This window comes from Falco biarmicus, chromosome 5 (assembly GCF_023638135.1).
Source record: "Falco biarmicus isolate bFalBia1 chromosome 5, bFalBia1.pri, whole genome shotgun sequence".
Lineage (NCBI taxonomy): Eukaryota > Metazoa > Chordata > Aves > Falconiformes > Falconidae > Falco > Falco biarmicus.
This window is the reverse complement of record NC_079292.1, coordinates 91,705,129-91,727,403: the sequence shown is the minus strand read 5'-3', so window position 1 is coordinate 91,727,403 and position 22,275 is coordinate 91,705,129. Positions and strand designations below refer to the sequence as shown.

General features: G+C 50.5%; 1 protein-coding gene across 2 annotated transcripts; it reads left to right on the top strand.

Moving 5' to 3' along the window:
• Window positions 1-6,952: 6,952 nt before the first annotated feature.
• ACRBP (acrosin binding protein) lies at window positions 6,953-22,231 on the top strand. 2 transcript variants are annotated; one of them, XM_056339606.1, is made up of 10 exons: window positions 6,953-7,063; window positions 7,911-8,123; window positions 11,588-11,682; window positions 11,796-11,901; window positions 12,042-12,444; window positions 20,146-20,278; window positions 20,505-20,684; window positions 20,791-20,958; window positions 21,034-21,120; window positions 21,672-22,231. In XM_056339606.1, exons 1-10 carry the CDS (start codon window positions 7,039-7,041, stop codon window positions 21,783-21,785), a joined length of 1,524 nt encoding a protein of 507 aa, XP_056195581.1. In that variant the 5' UTR covers window positions 6,953-7,038; the 3' UTR covers window positions 21,786-22,231. The 2 variants fall into 2 exon arrangements, with proteins under 2 accessions (XP_056195581.1, XP_056195582.1); XM_056339607.1 differs by having other exon boundaries at window positions 6,977-7,063; window positions 7,941-8,123.
• The last annotated feature ends 44 nt before the right edge of the window (window positions 22,232-22,275 follow it).

The following is a 22,275-nucleotide window of genomic DNA, read 5'->3' as shown; positions in this document are numbered from 1 at the left end:
CAACTGGTTTATCTTGTCCAGCTGTGATTGCCCCATCCGTGGGCATTGCTCCTGGGTAGCTGGGTGAGCGTGGCCGATGAGGCTGTTCAGCAAAGTGTTCGCATTCCCAGCGAGCTCTCGTCCCTGGGCTCTGCCACCACCGTGTCTGCTGCGTGATGGACACAAACCATCCCAGCCATGACTGTCACCTTCCACCAGCGGGACCACCTTCTTCAGCTGCTACAGACATAGCAAGCGATTAAACTAGCCCCCGTAGCTGGGCAACATTCAGCTTTTCATTAAGTGCTCTTAAGGTATCATTTACCTAATTACACACTCAGAGCCATGTGGCAGGCAGCCTCTTACTCTCTGTTAAACAGGTTGTATAAGGCTCCCATGCTTAAGCAGACTGAGGCTCAGCTGTAGAGTGTTTTGGTGATACTCAGATTATCGGGGATCAATTCTTACGAGACGATTACTGGATATAAATATATATATCTTAGAAGTGGAAACGCTGATTGGAAGGTACCGTACCGCTGGTGGTCATCTGGTTCAACTTCCCCTTCGAAGTAGGGCTGCTGTCGGTCCTAAATCAGGGCAGATACATGCTGGGTAGCAAGATGCTTTGTAGCAGAGCAAGCCAGGATAAGAAGCAGCAGTTGTGTGGCTCCAGGTGAAAGGTCACGTTGCTGAGGATTTTAAGGCTTGGTTCACATGCTGGCCAAATCAGTCCTGAGATCTCCACTTGGCAGCAGAGGAGAAAAGCATTCCCAAGAGATAGTTTGCTTATACTGGCTGAAAATAAGACCAGGTCCTCCCCGGATGTTTCTCATTGCAGATATGTGTTGCTGAGAAGTGGTGGTTACAGGTGACAGCAGGATTGTTCCCCTCTGACGTCCACAGAGAAATGGGTGATGCTTCCTCCAAGCCCCAGAAAGGAGGGATACGAAGCCTGCCTCGTCATTCGCTTGGCTAAGCAAAGCTTTAGCTAAAGCGGAGCAGGGTGTTGAGGTGACTGAGCCCGGGCCACGATGCAACCCCAGTGAGCGCTCCCGTGTGGACTGGCAGCAGCAAGGCAAAGGTTTCCTGTCTCCTGGAGCAGGGCGAGGCACGCTGGTCACGTACCAAGCACTTGTCATAGAACGTTTTAACGCAGCGGGATTATCCCAACTTCCGAATGAGCTTCGCCCGAGGGGCGAAGCAGACCCGGCTGGTTTGGCTGTGCCTGACCCCGTCGCCCTCCGTACAACCGGCCACGGCGCTGCTTGGTCGCGGCCATGTGAGCCGGGAGAGCGAACCACGGAGACATTGGCAAGCCGAGCGGCAACATCTGAGGAGTGTGCGGTGCCTGACTGCTCTAAAGCAGTGGCAGTAGGCAAGGAAAACGGCAGCATTAAAAGAGTTAAAGACTAATAGAATGAAACAAAATGTCCTCTCTCTTTCCAAAGACTACTGAAGAAAGTTTCTCCAACTCCTTTGCCTAGTAATTACCGTATCAGAAGCATAGCTGCTTTTTTATCAAATAAAATGCATTTCATTTATAAAAATAGTCAAACATCTTGATTAATTTATGCTAATTTATGTTTATTCTTCTGAATACATAAAAGAAATTTAAGTGTTAGTTTTAAAAAGACATTTTTGCCCAAGTCTTAAGGACAGGTAAACCTGTGACAAACGCTAAGCTCCTAAAGCCTAGTGCAAAAAAAATGTTCAGCAGGTTGCCCACTTTGGTCTGGTTTTGCAGATGTACAACTTAATTTCAGTGGTTTAGGTTGCTCCACTGAAGGAATAATTCGTTCAAAGCTGAAAACCAGGCTGGGAGGAGAAAGGGCTGGAATTATTTTTTATACATTGACAACAAGCAAGAAAAAAAAGTGTGAGACCATGAGATTTCCTTGTTCTGAAAGCCCGAGGGATCCAGTCATTGGAAGAAGCCATGTAGGAACCACAGAAAGATCTCCGTGGGAAAAGATGTCTCCAGGGCTCTGTAGCCCAAGCGCCTGCTCATACTACAGGTAACTTTGTGGTTGGATCAGGTTGTTCTTGCACTAAAAAAACCTGCCTGAAAAGGCTAGAGCAGTTCATTCAAGCATGCTTTTATTGAATCTACTCCATTTTAGGTTGTATTATTAATGCAAGAAACCATTTTTAAATGCTGGTTTTGCAATCAATTAAATATTCCATTTTCTAAATGACAAGTAAAAAATGCTTCATTCACTATTTCCTAACAAAATAAAATGTAAATTAAGTATCTGAATTAATGCATGTTATAACTGTACAGTGCTTGTATAAATGTGAATAGATTAACATATCCACCAAGTTAAAATGAGTGCCAATTTTTATGTAAAGTCTATATTTATCAGCATATTCACATAGCTCTCAGCCAGTGACAGTAAACCTACCAAAATAAAGTACAAATGTGGAATGAAGATTATTTAACCTGTGATTAAAGTCAGCAATTCATATCATTTTGGTTTAAACCAGAACACTCTAATGCTTTTGTCTGTGGAGATGGAGACCCCAGTCCTGCTCTGAGGGGGCTGGTACCCACGTCCCTCCCCACAGGGCCATAGCTGCCAGGATGAAGGTGCTCAGCATTGGGCTCTTGAAGTAGTTTCTGCTGCACAGAAGACCTAGAGCTGGACTGGAAGAGGACCTTCACCTGGCTGCTGTGCAATGGCTCTGGTGGCCTTGGCTGGGCCGTCCACTCCTCCATTGGTGCCAGATGGCAGCTGGCCTTAGAAGCCCAGGCACACTCCTGAGATGCAGCTCCACAGCCTCCAGATGCAGCACTGGAGGACATCTAAATCCGTGTCCTGTAGGCGCTGGGGCAGGGACTGCTGTCTCAGCCAGCGGCTTTGTTGTCCCACAGCGCAGGCCAACACTATTCCCATCTTCCACCCCCCCTTGAGGTTCCCCCGCCGGGATGTTTGGTTTGTGGGCAGACGGCTGAACTCTGGCTCTGCAGCTGGTTTTGCTCGTGGCTTTATAGTCACTGGTAGGGCCTGTGCTGAGGGGTGCGGGGGGGTGGGAGATCAGCACGCTGCAGACACCGGCATCGATTTAGCAGGGAGGGTCCCCTGTACCGTCCAACTCCTTATGTGGACAGAGCAAACGTGCTCTTGCTTGAAGCTGCTGCAGCCTCGAGTGAGACCCAGCAATGTCACCAACAGAGCCACAGCCCCCATGGAGCAAGGGCGCCTGTGCAAGCCCGAGGTCCCGGGAGCTGCCAAACAATTGCTGAGGAGGGGGGATGCCCTGGGAACTGGGAGCTGGCAAGAAGGTGAGCCTGGTGGGCAAGGAGAGGGAGGGGACCCCGAGGAGGGCCGGAGCCATTGCTGTTGAATGTTGTCACCTGTGGAGGGGAAGGGATAACATGCTGCTGAGGGACCACGATGGGCTTCGGACCTCCTTCTCTGCCTGCTCTCTTGGGTATATGTTTTAATAGATGAAGGTATCACAGTTTTCCCTTTCCTTTGATGCTCTGTAACAAACACGTAACCTGGTGTGTCTCAGGGGCTCTGCTGGCCCCTTCCTCAGCCCATCAGAACAACTACACGCGTAGAATTGCTCATGGCCTCCTCCATAAGCAAAGAGCCTGGTGTTTATTTCCTGGCAACATATCGATATACATATTGCAGTTAACAGCACTGTTATGGCTGTACTAATACTCTGATTTTTTCACTCCAGCTAACATGAAAGAACAGATTTAGGTATTTTTACCAGAATTTCCTTTCTGAAATCACTCCCCCCCCCTCCCCCAACAGGTGTTTTTGGAAGCATTTTTCTATCATCTCTGCTTACATTTCAAATTATTTAAGACACATGCTTTCTAGGGATGCTGCCTGACAAGGCACTGAGTCTGGAATTCACACCTAATCTTTGTAGCCTGCATCTTTATGAGTTTTTGAGCTGATCAGGCACTCTTTCCCTGCCAACACCCTCAATTTAACTCACAGAGCTGACACAGCCTAACATAGCCATATAGCCATCGTTACTTCTTTGGTTAAGCGCTCTGTGTGCCTGAGCATGCTTTTTTCTTGGCAAGTTAGGCCAGCGTGCGTGTTGAGGAGCCATGCTACGCACCCCCACTGGTCACAGCCCTCAGCTGTCCTGGCCTAAGGAACAGTGCACAATATACCACGTACCTGCACGAGGTAGCGAGGGAAAAAAGGGATGGGCAATTGTTTCAGCACCTTGTGTCCAGGATGGTGGTATTTTTGGGTGCTCACCTTGATTGTCTGATGTTTTCTATCATCGGATGAAGGAAGGAGCAATATAACCCTTGTAGCAGAGGAAGAAGAGTCTGTGAGCCACAGTCCTGTGGTTTTCAAGAGGTTTTCAGACATTACTGGTGTTTGTGGTGGAACATGCAGAGCAGAAAATGCTGCGAAATAGCCAAAGTATTTAAGACAAGAAGACTAACTTGGAAGAGGAGCTTGTCTGCGGAAGGATGGTCCCTCACAAACCAGACAGGCTCTTCCAAAGCTCAGAATCAGCACAGCAATCTGATAGCAACATGGAAAATCCAACTCCAGTGAGCTGTTACCCTGCTGCTACCATCCCAGCGTGGCATCAGGCACTCCATAGGCCTGAGGGTTGCAGCTGCATCATCAGGTCACAGAGCTCAGGCCAGCACACTAACACCATCTGCAGAAAACTCCATTTTGTGGTGGCTCTGAAAACGAGGTTGCAAATTTGCTTCAGTGCAAAAATTATACAGCCTGTAATGCATCATCAGGGGTAGAGCCTTAAAGGTGCCAAGTTAGCCCTCAGAAACCAGAAAACACCGGAATCAGCCTCACCCCTGTACCATGCAGTACTGACCAGTATAATTGCTTGATGCAGCAGTAGGGAGTAGACCTCCCCACAGCTTGCAGCACTGATGCGTCCTGTCCAAACTGCTCTTCCTCCTGCCCTCACCCCTCCCCCAAGGATGACTTCTTTTTTGCAGAACCTTAAAACACAAGTGCCCAGCTGGCACAAACCTATCCGAACAGCACAGCGGTGCCTCCTGCACAAGCAGTCTCCCCACCTTGTGGGTGCACGTTGCAGACTAGCTAGCTTCTCAACACACTTGTGGACTGTAGGCGTTCCCTGAAGGATTTTGACAACCTGAACCCAATCCAGGGTATGCCACAGTGCATGACAAGTGCTAAGTAGCCAACCTGCCCTCACATCACTAACCTCCCCCTTTCCAAATATACAGTAGCTCCCACAGGCATTGCTACTAGAGCATCAACCAAGGATGACTTCTTTGACAGCTCTTTCATCTTCTGCCTTGTGTTTGAGTTCTCAGTGTACGTCTGGGGGCTCTGGTCCGTTCATTCTTGTTTCCTGTTTTCATACACCATAAATCTCTTGCTGGCACATGTAGACCCAGGCTGTGTAGCCAGCACCTGCCAGACGTTAGTAACACTGCATAACATGCTGTACCAGTATGTTTTCCTAGGTCATGCATTTCCTTCAGCCACCAAGGTCAGCACTGAGCTCCCCTGGGAAGCCACTCAAGTCAGGACAACAGAACTCAGCCTGGGCTCTGTTGTCATGGGGGAGCAGTGGGGATTAACAGAATTGGGGAGCTGAAGGCCCTGGAGTTCTCTAAAATCAGCTAATTAGCAGGATGTCTCAAGCTAAGCAATGGAAGACCAGGGACATGCTAAAATTTGTAAGCCCCAGCAGCGTTGCCCGTTTTAATGTGAGCGGCAAGAGCTAGCTGGAAAATGTCCCCAGCTCACTGTCTTTCTAAGAAGCTGGAAAAACATCCTAAAACTCAGTGCTGTCGTTAAATGGTCAAGCTTCAAGCTTCTCAGAAACACTGGCATCCAACAAGACATCTCATAACAAACTACAGCCTGTCTCCTGCAAGGACTCACAGAGCTACATGCAGTTGCCAGACACCTTTTTAATGGACCGCGTGGCTGGAGTGATTTCAGCTTTTGCCTTGACAGCCTTCATGGCCACCCCGGGTAGTGGCAGGCGACATGTCAGCCCTGCAGTCGCAGCCGGCGCACCCACAGCACTCCCTGCAGCTGCTGCATCCAGCAGCGCTGCTCCAGTCTCCCACAATTTGAGACAGAAGCGACTTCTTCAGCAGCATCGTGCCACGCTGGGAAGCAGCAGACTTCTCTGCTCTGCCTGCAGCTCCTCTTCTGTTCTGCAAGGGTGTCACTTTGCAGCCGAGCTGGGGCTGTGGGGTGATTCAGGGGACACACAAAGCCGCTGTGCCACCCTGCATCTTGCTTACAGCTGCAGTTCTTGTTGCTGCTGTGCCAAGCATTTTCTTTCCAAGCACCCTGACAGCTGCTTGCCCAGGATGGTTATGGTCATGTCTTTCCCTCTCACATCAGAAAGTGCCCAGCCGTGGGAAGCGCCGTGTCGGCTGCAATTCGTGGGGTGCACACGTGGGTCACTGCATCTGTGCCTCACGCTTTGGTCTCTGTCGTAAGAACTGGGCACAGGCACGTGGGTTTGGTGTCCCCCAAAACCAGCCGTGTGGGGCTCTGGGCACCTCCGCACTGGCCACCCCAGAGCCCCTTTGGCTGGCACCATTCCTGCTTTGGCCTGAGAAGGCTTTCCCGTGCAGAGCGGTGCGCAGGGCAGCGGCGGGGGGCAGAGGAAGGCTGGCTGGTGCTCCTGGGACTTGCTGGGGGTTCACCGGAGGACATGGCTGCCTGGGGGAGATCAGGCTGGCTTCCCCCCACGTCCTGAAGCAGGCCAGCGTGGGGACGCTCCTGGGGGGGCACGAGGTGAGTCTCAGTCCCCTGCAAGTGGAACAGGTTTTTGTCTTCCTTCTGCTGCAGGAGGGCACAGAGCGCTCTGGGGCGCAGGCCCGCCGGGGAGCCTGGCCAGGCCTCAGCTGCCGTTGCCAAGCTGCCAGCGCCATGTTGCCTAGCAGCGGGGGCGCCGGCCCCCTGCCTCTCCCCACGCCCGGCTTCCCCCTTCCTCCCGGGGGCGCCTGTCTCCCGCACCCCCACAGGCACGGGCGCACAGCCGTTACACTGTCCCTGCCCCCTGCACCGTCACCAGGGCCACCGAGCGGCGAGGCCTGCGGCGGCCATGCCGGGGTGGCGCTGCCTGGCGGGTGAGCGAGGCCTGCGCGGCCGGGCGGGCAGCCCAGGGCCGGGGCCGGAGGCTGGAGCCCCCGGGCGGGGGGGCCGGGGCAGGAGCGGAGGCGGCTGTCGGGGGCGGGGGAAGGGGACACGGTGCCCGCCGAGGGGCGCGGGCCGGGCATGGCGGCGGGGCGGCTCACGGCAGGGCTGCGCCATGGTGGGTGCCCCCGGGGCAGCGGGGAGCTGGGCAGGGGCTCCGGGGGGGGGTGACCAAAAAAAACCCAAAAAATGAAACAAATCCAAAGATCAAAACACCTCCCCCCAGTGCAAACCAAACCAAACTCAAAAACCCCTGACTTAAATTCTTTTAAAAAGTTTTCTTTTTCTTCTTTCTTTTTTTTTCTTCTCCTTTTTCTTTTTTATTTTTCTTCATTCTTTTTCTTAATTCTTTTTTCTTTTTCCTTCATTCTTTTTTATTTCTTTTTTTCTTTATTTTTTCTTTTTTTCTTCATTCTTTTTTCATTCTTCTCTTCCCGTTTTTACTTTCTTCTATTTGTACTTAGTTCTGTTTTCTTCTTTTTCTTTTTTTTATTTGCAGGTCATTCTTTTTTCTCTTTTTTATTTTTTTTCTTTTACTTTTTTTTTCCTTTTTCTCTTTTTTCCCTTCTTCTCCATTCTTTCTCCCCCCTTTTTCCCCAGGGCTTCTGGTTCCCCTGGGGCCCCACAAGCAGGTGTGGTGGTGGCAGTCCAGGCCAGCTCAGCCCAGTGCCCCACTCAGCGCTAGCAGACAGGATCAGGCCACCCTGCCAGCTGCTCTCCCATTCCCACCCGCTGCTCGCCCCGTCAGGGAGGGCTCACCGCAGCCTGCTTCTCCCCCAGGGCTGCTGACCGTGCTGACGTTCTCTGCAGCTCCACCGGTGCCTCCTGCTCCAGGCAGCCCGCTGTCGGACAGCGAGTACCAGCTCTTCTTCGCCAGCCTGGGGCCCCCCTGGAAGGCAGCCATGCTCTGCCAGCTGCGCCAGGCACAAGGCTGCCTCAGCTCCACCATCCTGCAGCTGGACCAGGAGGAGAACCACGGCCACGTCCCTGAAGGTATCAGCCCACCTCCACGGGGAGATGTGGGCATTGCCCCAGCTGGGGCAGCGCCAGCTGTTTCTCTGCCCCAAAATGCCACGGGCTTGTGGGAATGGTGGTGGGATGGCTCCGTTTTGGGGTGTCTAGCCAGCTCAAAGCAGGATACTCCCAGCACTAGGGCACCCTGGATTTGTGCAAGGGAGTTTGGTTTTGTGGCCTCTCTGGGTAGCCCTTCCAGTCTGCACACCTTTCCTGAAGAAAAAGTCTTTTCCTGATGGCCAGTCCTAACCTCCTAAGCAGGAATCTGCAGTTTTTTCCCTCTTGTGTCATCTGGCACCACCAAGAAGAGTCTGACTTTGTCATCGTGTAGCCTTCCTTTGGGTCCTCGTGGGCTGCCTCTCTTCTCCATCCAGCAGAACAAGTACAGCTTCTCTTCACAGGTCACGGGCTGAAAGCCACGACCACTTCAGTGGCCCTTTGCTGAGCTCTTCAGTTCCTCCACATGTCTGTCGGTGGGGTGGCAGGGGAAAAAAACTGGCTGCAGTTTTCTGAAACTCACTGAAGCTCATCGTCTCCCGCCAACAGTACACCTTACAACCTGATCGGCTCCTTCCAGCTTCAGCTAGGGTTTAACACAGAAGCTTGGCTCATGGGCTTCTGTGGGCCTTTAAGAAAGCATGAGCTGATAAGCTGCTTTTTTAAGTGTTTAACATTTCAGGAGCCAAGAAACATCCCAGTTCAGAAAACACCATAGCAACAGCACCCTTTAAATCTCTGCAGTCATACTTTCTCTGCACCCCTGCATCAGAGAATTTAAGTGGCATAATTATATCTGTGCAGCTGAAAAACTTGGGACTACTTCTGTTGTATTTTTCTTCAGAGGAAAAAAAATAGGAACAATTTTTGTCATAAAAAATATGTCTTTATATTTAGCTATGAACGTCAATGAACTGAACGATCAGCCAACTGTGCTTATTTGGACTGCAGCATGAGGGCAACTATTTCTTGCTTGTTTCTGCAGCTGTGTCAGGGGAACAGGTCCCACCCTGCATCACCAGACCCAGGGATGGGTCCTGGGCTCCTCCCTCGCTTGAGGACACCTGCAATCCATGATGCCATGGTGTTATGTGTACCTAGGGCCTGTCCCTGGTTCCTCTCCTGGTGATGCCCAGCACACTGGCACCGCTTTTTGGCATATCCAGCCATGCTTCCACTCCTGCTGCTTTCGGAGGCTCAGCTGCCAGCAGCAGGAGCATCTGGGAATGCCAGAAGATGGGACAATTTTGCAGGATGCCCTCTTTGCTACTTTTTCCTCCAGCCCTCAGCCCAACAGGCCCATCTGGCAAACTTTATTCCCCTCTGTGTTCCCTTTTCCCCAGTTTTGGGGCTATTTTAGCATGTGTTACAAACCAGCTGAGAGGCTGAGTGGACGTGGCAGTGCATGTGCCCTCACATATTTTGTCTCCACTGTCCCCACAGATAAATGGCAATGCTGTCTGCAGTCAAATATTCGTGAGCATTAATTGTGCCTCTTTAGGCGTGGTGCTGAGGAGAGCAGCTACGCTGTGTTTTAGACAGGGGAAGCCTACACAGAGCCTTTCAACACTGCTGTGGAAGATGAGAGTCAGGAGGATGTTTCCTGATGAGAGTATGCAAATACTTCAGCTGGTTCCACCTTTTAGTGATGATGCAATTGTTAATTAATTGCCCACCCACCTCCCCACCCCCATGCTGGGATCTCATGCAGGTGGAGTTGGCCACAAAGCCCAAGGGGGTGGCTTCCTGACGCTCAGCAGAAGCTGTGCTGTTTGCAGCAAACACATGGGCAGGACGAGCAGAGGAAAGAGGCAGAAGATCATATTGATTAAGCAGTTGGTGCTGGGAATGTCTCCCTTTGGCAGGAAGGTCAGAGGATTCAGAGGTAGACTAGTATCTCTGCAGGGGAGATGAGCTGAGAGAAATGAGGAGATGGGGATCAGTGCTGAAGGAGGTGAGCTGCTCGTCAGGCAATGCCACCAGCGTTCGACAGGCTGTGGGAGAGCTGAGCCACAATGAAAATCTAGAGACAGCAAAGAGAGCCCACAGGAAATTTTAACTGTGTCAAGTTTTCCTTCACTTCCCAGGTACTGGAATGAAGATGTACTTTTCTTCTCCCCTCACCCCAAAATGGAAAGTTTCTGTATCATTGTGGGAATGGTTTGTAACAGGACACAGCAGGCTGTAATACTCCAAGCTCCAATATGCCTGGTCTGGCACGCTTTGCTGGGGATGCGGTCCTGGCCCAGGAGAGCCAGGCTAATGCTGGGGATAGCAAAGGGCTGGGCATCCTCCACTGCTCAGAGGTAGCAATGCTCCTTTGTAAGTAGCGGCTATGTGATGAACTGGAGCTCTGCAGCTCCCAGTACATGTGCACGGGCATTGCTCTCGGTGAGTCCCTGTCGCCTGTGTCCTGGAGAGATTGCGTAAGGCATCACCAAGGGACAGGGTGGGGATCTGGCATGTTACCTCCAGCTTGGGTAATTTTCTGGGCTGGGATCCTAGTGAATACCTGAAATTCTACTATTGCTGGTGAATCCATGTGCTCAGCACAAGTGAAGGAGTACATACAGCATAAAAGATGCTGCACAAATAACCAACAGGAGAGCACTGCAACTCTACTGCCAGCCTCCTTCGTCTCAGCTGGCACTTGACCCATTCAGCATGCACAAAGGGCTGGCTCTGCTAGCTGGGCCATGCACTCGCAGAGCAGAGGGAGCACAAGGCTACCCCCCTCCCCAAATGTCCCAGAGTTTTTTGCTCTCCTGCATGACCTCAGCTCTCCCACAATCGCTGCAGGAGGAGCTGTAGCTTTTGAGGCAGTAGTGTTGGCAGCACTGGGCAGGATTATGGTGCACGTGTGTACAGGCACAGGACTTGCCAGCAGCATCTTGGCCCTGTGGACTTTCCTCCATCCCCTGCATGGCTGGAATCAATGTCAAACTTTTTTTTTTTTTTTTTTTTTTTTTTTTTTTTTTTTTTTTTTTTTTTTTCCCCTGAAGAGGTGGTCTCCTGTGGTGTTCCCAGTCACAGTCTGGTCATCTTTTTAAGCCATCACACACCTGCTTGCCTTTTGTTGTTGTTTGGTTATTTTTTTTAAACCCTTGAAGGACTAATAACAGAGTCCTTATTAGATCCTGGAAACAGGAGGTTTGGGTCTTTGTAAAAGGGAAGATAACCATGTGAAAAAGGGCAGAAGGACTAACTGAAACCGTGGGTAGTTTGGAGGGAAAGTGCATGTGGCACCTGGGATTGGAAGCCATAATAGCACAAGGCTGTGATCTCCACGTGGGGTCAGACAGCTTTGACTTTCCCTTCAGCCACTAGCACTCTGAAAGCAGCCATCCAAGAGGTCCCCAGCTCTTGCTCTGCCCAGGTCAAGGGGGCAGATGCCAAAACCTGTGGCCTGCCCCCATCCCACATCTCTCTCTCTCTCCCCTCTCCAGGGCCAGTCTGCTGTGACTTCCCTGAGGCTCCGTGGTTTCAGACCTTCTGCCAGTTCACCCAGTACCGCTGCTTCAAACGCCAGTTCTATACCAAGGTGGTGCACAGGATACAGGGCAAGGGGGAATATATCTTGGGAGATGGAAGGGGTGAGGAGGAAGGGAAGATAACACAGTGAGATTCATGTTTCTCCCTCTCTCCTCCACCCAGCGAATCCCATGTTCCAGTTTGTCTCCTCAAAAAAAACTCCTCATGACAGAGCAACCCCATGCTGTGGGCTCCTGGGCAAGGGGCAAAAGCTCCCCTACAGAAGAAGGTATGGCTACACCAAGCTGTGCTGTGTGCCCCTGCTTGCCTGCATATCTCCTGTAGCTACTCTTCCCCCGCTCCCCCCAGCAGCTTTCTGGCTGGCCTCAGGAAGGTGCCCTCAGCCCCCCCATCCCACTCTCTCCCCAGCTCCAGAGCAGGCTTCTCTCTTGCACGTCGATGCCCTGCTGCGTGCCAATGTGGACAGTCTCCTGAAGTACTCCTATGCACTGTCAAGTCAGAAACCACTGCTGAGGAATGTTTCCACAGCCACGCCAGGGGTGCTGAGACCCCCACAGGACAGGGGGCTGCCTGCGCTCCCACCAACCCTGCTGGTCCCAGCCTCCTTGCCTCCCAGGCTGAGATCCCCTGACCGCACAGAGCAAGCCTGGGAGCAACGCCTACAGAACAACATCTGGCAGCTGATCCACTCAGCCCTCTCCTTGGAGACATCCCTGGGCACTGAGGGCCCTTCTCCAGACTCCAAGTCACACCCAGAGAGCATGTCAGGCAGCACTGCAGAGAGGGTGCAGGAAACAGCCCCCCGTGGCAGGTAAGTGGAAGACCTGTCTCCCCTCTGGGCAGGGTACCACACACCACCCATGCAGGGCTGTCCTCACGTGGTAATCCTATGGCATTTGTGCCCCTGCCCTGAGCAGCTGGTGAGCACAGGAAGGTTTTCTGGAGCAAGCTGTCCCATACAGAGCAGAAATGTACTTGGGGAGCCCCTCAGGGACCCCTGCTCCAGCACAGAGTAAAGCAGGGAGAGGGTGACCCAGTGCTGCTAGCGCCTGACAACGTTACTGTCCTCATGTCATGAGCAAAGTGCATTTAAGCTGGGCCTTAGATGCAGGCAGGGCTTTTTCCCATGCACGTGTGTCCTCACACCGTGGCCATCTGCAGCGTGCAACCACATCTGCACTCATCTTCCCCCAGCTCACGTCTCTGAGGAGTACGGATGACCTGCAGAAATAGCTTCCTTGCCAACATGGGTCCTTGGGCTGCTGGAGTAAGCTTGTGTCTCTCTGTGTTCCTTGCCTCTCTGCATTCAACATGAGGCAGATGTTTCTTAAAAACAGTCTGGCCTGAGGAGCGCTCCATCCTTGCCCAGGTAGAGCAAAAGCAGTCCTGGGCTAGGAGACAGAGCCGGGAGCACAGAGCCTTGCTCCTGGCTGTGCAGGACCACTGCTTCTGCCCGAGCACATGCACACCTCTGCACTCTGGAGCTGTGCATTGCCCTGGTTGCCTGGTCTGGCTTTGAAAGCAGCTGCATGCCAGTTCAGCACAGGGCCCTGCGACAGTCCAGCTTGCTGCAGTCCTTTTACACACCTTCTTGGCTCCCCCAGCCTTGGGATGCTGTAGGAGCTTGTCGAACATCTTGAGCTCTTCCCAGCTGATCTGCCAGGATCCATTTGCCTTGATCCTCAGGCAGCTGGGGCTCGCGAGCTGCAAAAGGATCCTGTGTTTTCACTCAACTTACTTGCTGTACCTTTAGTACTTTGTGGCTGAGGATCACTTGCCTTGACTGAGATGCAAGGGTTGTTTTGCTTGCCAACAGCAGACAGAATGCTGTCTAGATGTGGTTTTCACAGAGAAGTCGTTTTGCTTTGGCTCTGTTGCCGGCTACTGATGTTCCTGTTACCACACAGGTTTTGTGCATGATTGCAGTCTGTGGTTTCTATTAAACACACTGCATACTACTACAGTTGAGCCAGAGATCCCACTTCTGCATGTAAAAATGAATTGCATTGCATTGTTAAAGCTGTAACTGTTCTGTTGCAAGGTTGTAACTTATGTCATCCTCCTTCCTAATACTGTATGAGGCTTTTACTGCCTGGCAAATTTTTACTGGGGTACGTACTCTGAGGCAAAACTGTGTTTCATTGAGGATATGTTCATTTTTCCTGCCTCTGAAATTGAGCCTTGCTCTGATTTAGTTATATTGGGATTATTGAGGGACTGCTGTGATTGCAGATGACACTCGCTATTCTGCTGCAGAGTTTCTCAAAGACACTAATGCTGACTGTGTCTGTAACCTGGCAGCTGAGCCCCATCAATCATACTAAGCAAAGCTTAAATTCAAGTGAGGATAAAAAGGCAAGATAGACCACGCCTGTCAGCTTTGCTGCTCACCACATCCCACCTCCTCTCAAAGGGACTTCAAAGTATGACCTAAAAAAGGGGTAAATGCTTTGAGGCTTTTCCATTCCAGCAAGAGGAGCAGTGCTGGGTGGGACCATTCAGCATGCACAGGTGCCATTCGACGTCCGGTTTAACACAAGGGGCGCGGGGTTGTGTGGGCACTGAGCCCAGGGCTGTGTGTCTTCCCTAGGGTCTGATGTCTAGTAGGACATCCATCCTTGCTCACTCAGCCCTGCTTGTGGCAGCTGCTCTGGTAGCTCTACCAGCTTTGATGGTACCTGATGAAGCTAGCTGTGACCTTTAGAGACAGACAGGGCAAAGGTAGTAACATAACAAGGTGAAGAATTTGGAGCATACTTTTGTGGCCTTTCTGCTAGCAGTGAATCATCATGGGGGGGGAAAATTTGTCCCTTATTGCACTTATTCTCAATTTTTAGTTCTTACTATGCTTTCTGCCCTGTGATTAAAGAGCTATTTATTTCTCATTATTGCCTTTCCTCAAAGTTACCTGTATACCATGATTCAATCCTGCAATAAGCTAAAAAGAGCTCTGTAGCTTCTACATTATAAAGCTCGCATAACTCTCACTCTCTGCGGCAATTTTTAGTGTCCCTTTAAAACATCCACACACTTCAGCTCTGCATGCACCATTCAGTGATGGGTTTCAGCAGTTGGGTACACAGGAGGAGGTCAACCTCCCTTCTCTTCCCTGCTCTTCTGTTTGCACAAGAATTGCATTTGCCCTTTTTCCCAGGGCTTCCCACTGTTGTGTTGTTCATCCGCTATGACCCCTACACTCCTTTCAGCATCATGGCTGTCCCGGATGCAGACCTCATCCTGTTGGTATTTGCGTGTGGATGCTCCTGGTTCATGTGAGCCCTGCTTCCACAGCAAGGACGAGCCAAGCCCTCCCAGGGGCTACATCCTCCTCCTCCTGCTTTACCCCTCCAAACAGTCCTTGTGGTGCTTATGTACTTCAGCCCCAACAGCTTTAATTTTATCACTAGATCCTTTATTAAAAATACTATCTCCAGGAAAAAAAAAAAAAACCTCTTTTTGAATTATCCTCATTCTTTCACAATTATTGTTTTTCCACCCTGGGTCTGACAGTGCGGGATGGGGCCCGTTCCCCTGACACCTCTTTCAGAAACTAGCTGTCACTTGAGGATTACGTAGTGGTACCTTTTGGACATTCAGTGAGGCCAGGGCCCAATTTAGTGCCTCCGTATTGTTACTGTGTGCAGCTAGCTGTGAAAGGGGAGCCGTAACATGGCAGGTAGTCTTCTCGCCAGCAAGCTAGAAGAAATTCAAATGCTTGTAGGCTTTTGGGACTCTCAAAGCAGGGGTCTCTCAGTGTCCCGGGGGCAGAGGTAAAAGGCTGCAATATTGTGTGGGTCAACAGGACAGAGGTGTTTACAAAATACAGTTTTTCCCTTGTCTGTGCATCCTGAGCCCTTGGGCAGGCATTATTTTCCCGTTTTCCCAACAGCTCCTGCATTAGGTTACCTGCTGGGTTTGATCTGTCAGGTACCTAGCCAGCCTGCCTGCCTTCTTGCCTGCAGGCCAAGTTCTCTTTTTTTTATCCTGAAGCTGCTAAGAATGGCTTTTTCCTTGGTGGTTTTAGTTTCCTGCAGCAATCACCCCCACCCCCCAAAAAAAAAAAAAATCAGAAGTTACAAAGTGCTGGAAAGCTGCTGTTTGCTCTTTATCCTCTTTTCTGCTTGCCTCAGGTATTCACTCCACCTCACACAGCCATCCAATATCAAGGAGGTTCAGCAGCTGAAAGTTAATGGTCCAAATCCTTGTCATTACGCTGAGGGAGAGGTGAACGTTGTCAACCAGTATTCTTGAGATATCGCTGAAGTATGGTCTATGTGTGTCACTCCATGTCTCAAGATGCTTAAGCAAGATAGGCTTTTATCTGAAGTTTTCTCCTTTTGCCTTCAAGCAATTACTGATCTCAGCCCACAGATTCTACTTAATTATATTTTTTCCCATTCCCCTTGAAACACTGCCTCCCAGTACCTGTTAGGCTTTTCCTAGAGCAGTGGTTAGGACATTAAGGCGCAGAGGTACTAAGCTGGGAAGGGATTTGCATTTCGAAATCACCTTAGACAGACCTATAGCTTTCCCTGAAGTATGGTGAAACTTCTGCACATCCACAAACAGCTCAGCAGCATGTCAACAAGTGTAGGGGACCAGCAGCAGTGCTGTTATGCTCTGCCAGGTCCGTACCGCTTGCCTGTAATGCCTCTGTGATGGGACACAAAGCCCCAGCACTGCCATAAGGCAGCAGCAGTGAGAGAGTGGCTGGATGCACTGAAGAGCGGTGCCAGGGCACTGGGCGTCACCAGGAGAGGAACCAGGGACAAGCCCTGGCTGCACCTAGTGCCACGGCGTGGTGGATTGCAGATGCCCACCAGCGAGCAAGGAGCTCAGGACCCGTCCCTGGGTCTGGTGATGCAGGGTAAGACCCATTCCCCTGACGTATCCCAGTGGCTTTCAAGATACTAGCTGTTATTTGGGGATCATGTAAAAGTACCTTCACTCACCCCAAGGTGGTAAACCAACTCATAAATTTGCAACCGTGAGGTCAGAAAGACTCACAGCAGAAATGGAGAACAGAGACAGAGGAGGAAATGAATGTGACAGAGCAACAGAATTTCTTGGTAACCTCAGGCTGATGGTGCGACTCAGTTTCCTGGGTGGGTCAGCGGATGTTATGGACACAGTTCATGTGCAGCTGCATATGTGGCCAAAGGCAAAGTGTCAGTAGGTGGTGCATACTGATATGAGGCTTTCTGACCTGCATGAGCTGATCATATCGAACATGATCTGTAAATCTAAAGTTTGCTGTGCAGCAGAGGCTCCTACCCACATCTGATTTTGTGTTTGTTCTGAACAAGTAGGTCATCAACACTCAGCAGATGTTTTACTGCTACTTATAAGCTACTTATGGAAGCACTCTTTTTAGAAAAGTTCCCTTTTACTGCCTGTTTTGCCTGTAATCATCTATTTGCATCTTGTTTAGGCTGCACTTGTTGGACCAGTACATGTGTTGGAGAAAACAAAGCCTGTTAAAACCCATTTATTAACAGTTGCTTTCAAAGCTTCAGGTTGTTATTTATTTGCTGTTCTTAAAAAGGTCCAGCAAGGTGGACAGTTTTCTTCTTTTTTCTACCTTGGTGATGAAAACAGCAGAGCTATTCATATAATTTTTAATGGCTATTAATGTGCCTCTGACTTTACTGGTTTGATCATCCTGGTGTGATGAAGAAGCAATCAAATCACGTGCCACTGGAATAACAAGCAAGTAGTGGAACAATAGCCAATATTTGTGGCTAAATTCTTTCAGATAAGTTTGGAGAGTAAGATCGGGGTCCTTAATTGAAATTTGTGAGTCCCATCAAGATGACCCAGATGGTTTACCAAATCTTGAAGGCAAAGATCCAGCTGCACCTAAGCAGTCAAGCATCTGAGAGGTGGCAAGGACTCCCTTTGGCTGTCACAGATTTATCAGCGAAATGTGGACTGAACACTTGTTCTCCAGGGCTACAACTGCTTAAGAGAAAATTGTCAGTGTCAGGTAATCCCCACGCAGACAGCAATCCTTTACAAAAGAGAAATGCTAGGTGTGCCTTGGGGGCTGTCACTGGTTCTTCTCTCAGAGATGTCTAGCTCCCAGTCACAGAAAAAAGCTGAGAAGGTTGAATTGAACAACTCTAGACAAGATTTTCAAGTGGGATGAGCACTGACTTTTTGCTCTAAATTTCAAATTTCCTTTTCTTCTTAGTATCCTAAATGGTCTGAATGTTTATAGAGGAAACAAAGAAAAACCAAAAATAAAAAGGATCATGTGGAGCCACAGGATGGAGGAGTGGACATAAAGGATCTCACAGGTTCTGGAAGTATTCTCTGCAGGATAGGTGGGGTTTCTTTCTTTTTTTTACCAGCACATTGTAATTCTTTCCAACTTTGCCTGAAACAGTTGGTATCTGTCACCGCTGTCCTCAGTTTGCACTCTTCTGTCCTCTTGGAACTCAGCCTTTCCCTCCACAAACCTCTGACCAGGTTGGTCACACTGTGGTGCATTGCAGTAAGATGCACAGGCTTGCAATATGCAGATTTCCAGATCTTCATCCGTTCTTGTTTTTTCAGGGGATGTGGTTAATGTGCTGTGGGTTGGCACCACAGTAATTTTTTCATGTCTGTCCCCACAGCATACCTTTTGCAGCCCGTACAGAATGGTACACCGTACAGGATGGTGTGTTAAAGGAACATCTTCACTCACCTTGTTGCAGGCTAGAGCAGCATCTGCTTTATGATAAAACAAACTTGACTGTAATGTTTTTAAAAAAATATAGCACTCATTGTATTTTCTGTGACTTAAGATTGTCCAGATTCTCTTGTAGAGTGAGAGAGAACTTCAGAGATACTGACATGCTCATTTGCTGCTTGTTAGTGTGAACAGTTTGGGTACAGGATCACTCGTTTCTGACCCGCTGCCAGTGCATGACACGTGCTGTGAGCTCCTTTCCCCACGGTGTGTGGCAGTGCCCAGGCATCTGTGAAGGAGCTGTACAAAGCTTCTGCCTGTTAGCCCTAATGCTCACCCGTGTTCTCCTACATGGACGCACAGCCAAACCCCGTGCAAATGACAAGCATCTGTGTGTTCCTGTGCTTATGGTGTGTACCTCTCACATGTCCATAGATCTGTGAACACCAGTCATTCCTTACAACTTGACTTCTTCACACACTGCACAATCCTAAGAGCCTAACAGCAGAGAGAGTGACCTCTTTTAGCCTGGAGGCTAAATTGCTATCACTCACCCTGGCCTTCTTGCTCAGCACAGGGCATGGAGCCATGCCTGGCAAGCCCTGAAGGAGAAACATTGTGTGGCCGAGGTACAGACCTTTCTGCTAAGAGAAATTTAGGATATCTTTTTGATGTCTCCAAGCTGTGGAGAAACCACCCCATCAGCTACTCCCACACCAAATACTCTTTGTGTCAGGAATGTGTAGCTAACTTCTGCTTTGAATGGGTCTCGCCCCAAGTTCCAGTCACCAAAAGTCATTGCTTTTCCATCTGCTGATGGAGAGAGCCTTCCAGCTGATCCCCACCTTGGTGCCAGCACTGACAGACTGAGGGGCCACCCACAAGTGTCTTTGCTCAGCTAAGCTTCTCGCTCTGAGTGTTTTCCAGGCCTTAGGAAATGTCATCTTCATGACCTCCCTCCAGGTTCTCCAGATCATTTTTATTTTTTTAATGCTAATCTAAAGGTCTCCAAGAAGTTTCAGCTGCACTTAGGAAAACTTCTCCATAGAGGTTAGCCCATGCATGGATTTTGAAAGCATTTTAACATAAGCAATTGTTGCTCTTATCTTCTTACTTTCTGCCAGATCAAAGCTTGTTTATTTATCACTGGTTTTGTTTGTAGGCACAGGAGACAAATGTCTAATGAGCATTTTTACCTCTTCTGCACTGTTGCTGATAACTGACACCATTCCTGTCTAATAACATTTCTGTACCATGTCTACAATTTCTACTGTTCCTAAGAGAGGCAAAATATTTTTATTGTCCTTATCACACTGTCATTAAATTTTCTACCTTTAGCTTCCTTCCCATGTCAGTTTGGATGAACAGTTAATTCGTTGTTACCGATTTTTTCCCCTTTCTGTCAAATACATTGGCTCAAGCAGGAGGGAGACTTTGGAAGTTACCTACTCCAGACCCAAATGGGGCTGCCCCACGGTCAACACTCAGCAGACCTCTAACAAACATCTCCCTGCTGTGCACTCAGGTGGACAAAACCAGGCAGGGGCTGCTGCAGGATCCCTGGGGAAGTTCCTCAAGCTGTGCTCCTCAGCCTGTCCCTCTCACGTGCTCCCAAATGTACACACACACCCCCCGGAGCCTCCACGTTACACACGCAGATACAGACTCTGCATGTACCCCCATTCCTCCATGCAGGTTAGCCAAGGTTTCTTTGGGAAGGGTTTTTTTGCTACTTTGGGAAGGGTGTGTTTTCTCCCCTTTCATTTTTTAACCAGAGGTCTACCTCTTCAGCTTGTGACAAGAGATGAGACTTGACTTCATCCCTTTCTCTGTCAGCCTTTTAGCCCTGAAGAATGATGAGGCAGTGATGATCCTGTGCTATGCGGTGCTGGAGGGAAACTGTGTCTCATCAGCGGTCACCCAGATCTGGAAGGAGATGGAAGAGAGAGTCCTCGGGTTTGGAGATTTGGTAAAGATGCTGATGTCCCCATTTGACCCCCACTGTGTGCAGGCCTCTCTGCAGTGCTGACCACAATGCTCTGGTGGCCAGAGCTCGTCAGCACTGTCCCTTCAGGTGCCACCTCCTGGGAGAAGCTGACCTGGGTGACCAGCAGCAAGATCCAAGCCAGAGCAAGGACATGGGAGGTCCTCGGTCTCCTTTTCCCCCCCTGACCTCCCCACTACATCCACCCTAGGTGTGTGACAGCCTTGGGCGGCGTCACATGGACCTGTGCCCTGACTGTGCTTTCTGCTCACTGAAGAGGGAACAGTGTCAGAATATGAAAAACCTGAACCGTGTTCACTGCAAGACAGGCAACTTCAGCACCTACATCAACCCTCAGATCTCAGCCCAGCATCAGGCTGCAGGCAACAAGGTACTGGGTATGCTGCATGTCCTGCTGGCCTCTGAGGAGCAGCCTAGGCTGGGTGGTGGGGAAGGGGAGGAAGAAACATCGCTCTCTTTATCCCCCTCCTCTGCAGACCAGCTCCCCAGAGACCTCAGAGTACCATGGCATGGAGGTTTTCAGAGGGCTGAGGGCAGAGTACTGGTGCAGCCGGATAGCCACCCATGGCTGTGAGGACCCTCGTGTGAGCCTCTGGCTGAAGGCAGAGTACGCCGCCTTCCAAGATGGAGATGCCCAGAGCCAGGTAGGTGCCCTGTGGATGCTCCCACCCCTCCTTCTCCTCTTCCTCTTTCTCTGGCCTTCATTCCCACCTTCCCAGATCTGCGACTCAGATGGACTTCAGCACCCCAACTACTGCGTGTTCAAGAGCCACCAATGCCTCCAGCAGAGCCTCTACAACCAGCGGGTGAGAAGCAGGCTGCACCGCCCTTCACACAGCCTTCTCTGTGGCTGACCCCTCCACAACAGCACCGAGTCCCTGCAAGACTCACCAGCCCACTGCTTTTCCCTCCAGTAGGACAGAGTTGGGTGTGTTTGGGGGTGTGACAGTGATGCAAGTGCAGCTGGTGAGTAATTGAGGCGGTGGGATTTGCACAGACGCTGTAAGAGTGGAGACGACCACTAATGTTGAGACAGAGGAACTGTAGGAAGCATCCCACCCATCAGGGTTTCCCTGCATGTCCCTGCAGGGGGGGAATCTCCCCCATCTGCTGTGTGCCTCCTAGGTGGTACAAAACCCAAACCCACCAGAGCAGGACAGAGGACTAGCCCATACCTTAGGAAACACACAGTTCAGCTGTCATCCTCCCCCTCCCACTTTCCAGGTGGTTCTCCCCTCTTCCTTCTGGTGCCCCCATCACCCCAGCCTCCAGTTGCCATCCATCATCGGGGTCCCCTTTCCTTTGGGGGAAGGATGGGCAGTGGTAGCAGCCTTATGAACTCAGGCTCTCCTTGCAGGTGACTCGTCGCAGCTGCCTCAGAAACGAGACATACCGGGTGCTGAGTAAGAAGGAGGGAGAGGAGCAGGTGCAGCTGTGGCACCAGAGGTTCCTCAGCCTTGCCAAGGGGTGATGCCTGATACCAGGGGGATGTGTGGCAAGGACAGGACTCCACAGCAGGTTATCTGGAGCTGTAGTGGGGCAGAGAGCCTGGATAGACTTGGAGAGCTCTTCCCAGACCTCTTGCTGGCCAGCCAGCTCATCATGGCCTGATCTCACCCTCTGAGCACCTGCTCTGTGCCGGCGCCAGCGGCACACCATGAGGGGAGCCTCACAAAACAGCATCTCACTGTGGGACCTGCTGGAACTCCTCCTGAAAATATTTTCTCCAAACAAAGGAGCAGCTGAGCATTGGAGAAGGCATCAGCCCTGGCCACCTAGATTAAGAGCCACTGGCCCAAGCGTCCTTGTCTGAAATCCCCAGCCATCTCTTGCCTCCCTCTCCCTGCAGGATTACACCAGGCAATAGTTCTCCCACAGATGAGTCTTATTGTATAAAGAGCCTGTTCACCCTACAAACTTAATTTGCTTCCTTCTCTCTGATGCTGCTGCTCTATTATACC

What these genes read in the sequence shown, in the direction of transcription:
- ACRBP (XM_056339606.1), top strand. Translation starts at nt 7,039, where the DNA reads ATGCCGGGGTGGCGCTGCCTGGCGG. An exon ending in GAAACAGCCCCCCGTGGCAG is followed by an intron (nt 12,445 to 20,145) that starts GTAAGTGGAAGA and finishes TTTCTCTGTCAG; the next exon opens with CCTTTTAGCCCTGAAGAATG. An exon ending in ATCAGGCTGCAGGCAACAAG is followed by an intron (nt 20,685 to 20,790) that starts GTACTGGGTATG and finishes CCTCCTCTGCAG; the next exon opens with ACCAGCTCCCCAGAGACCTC.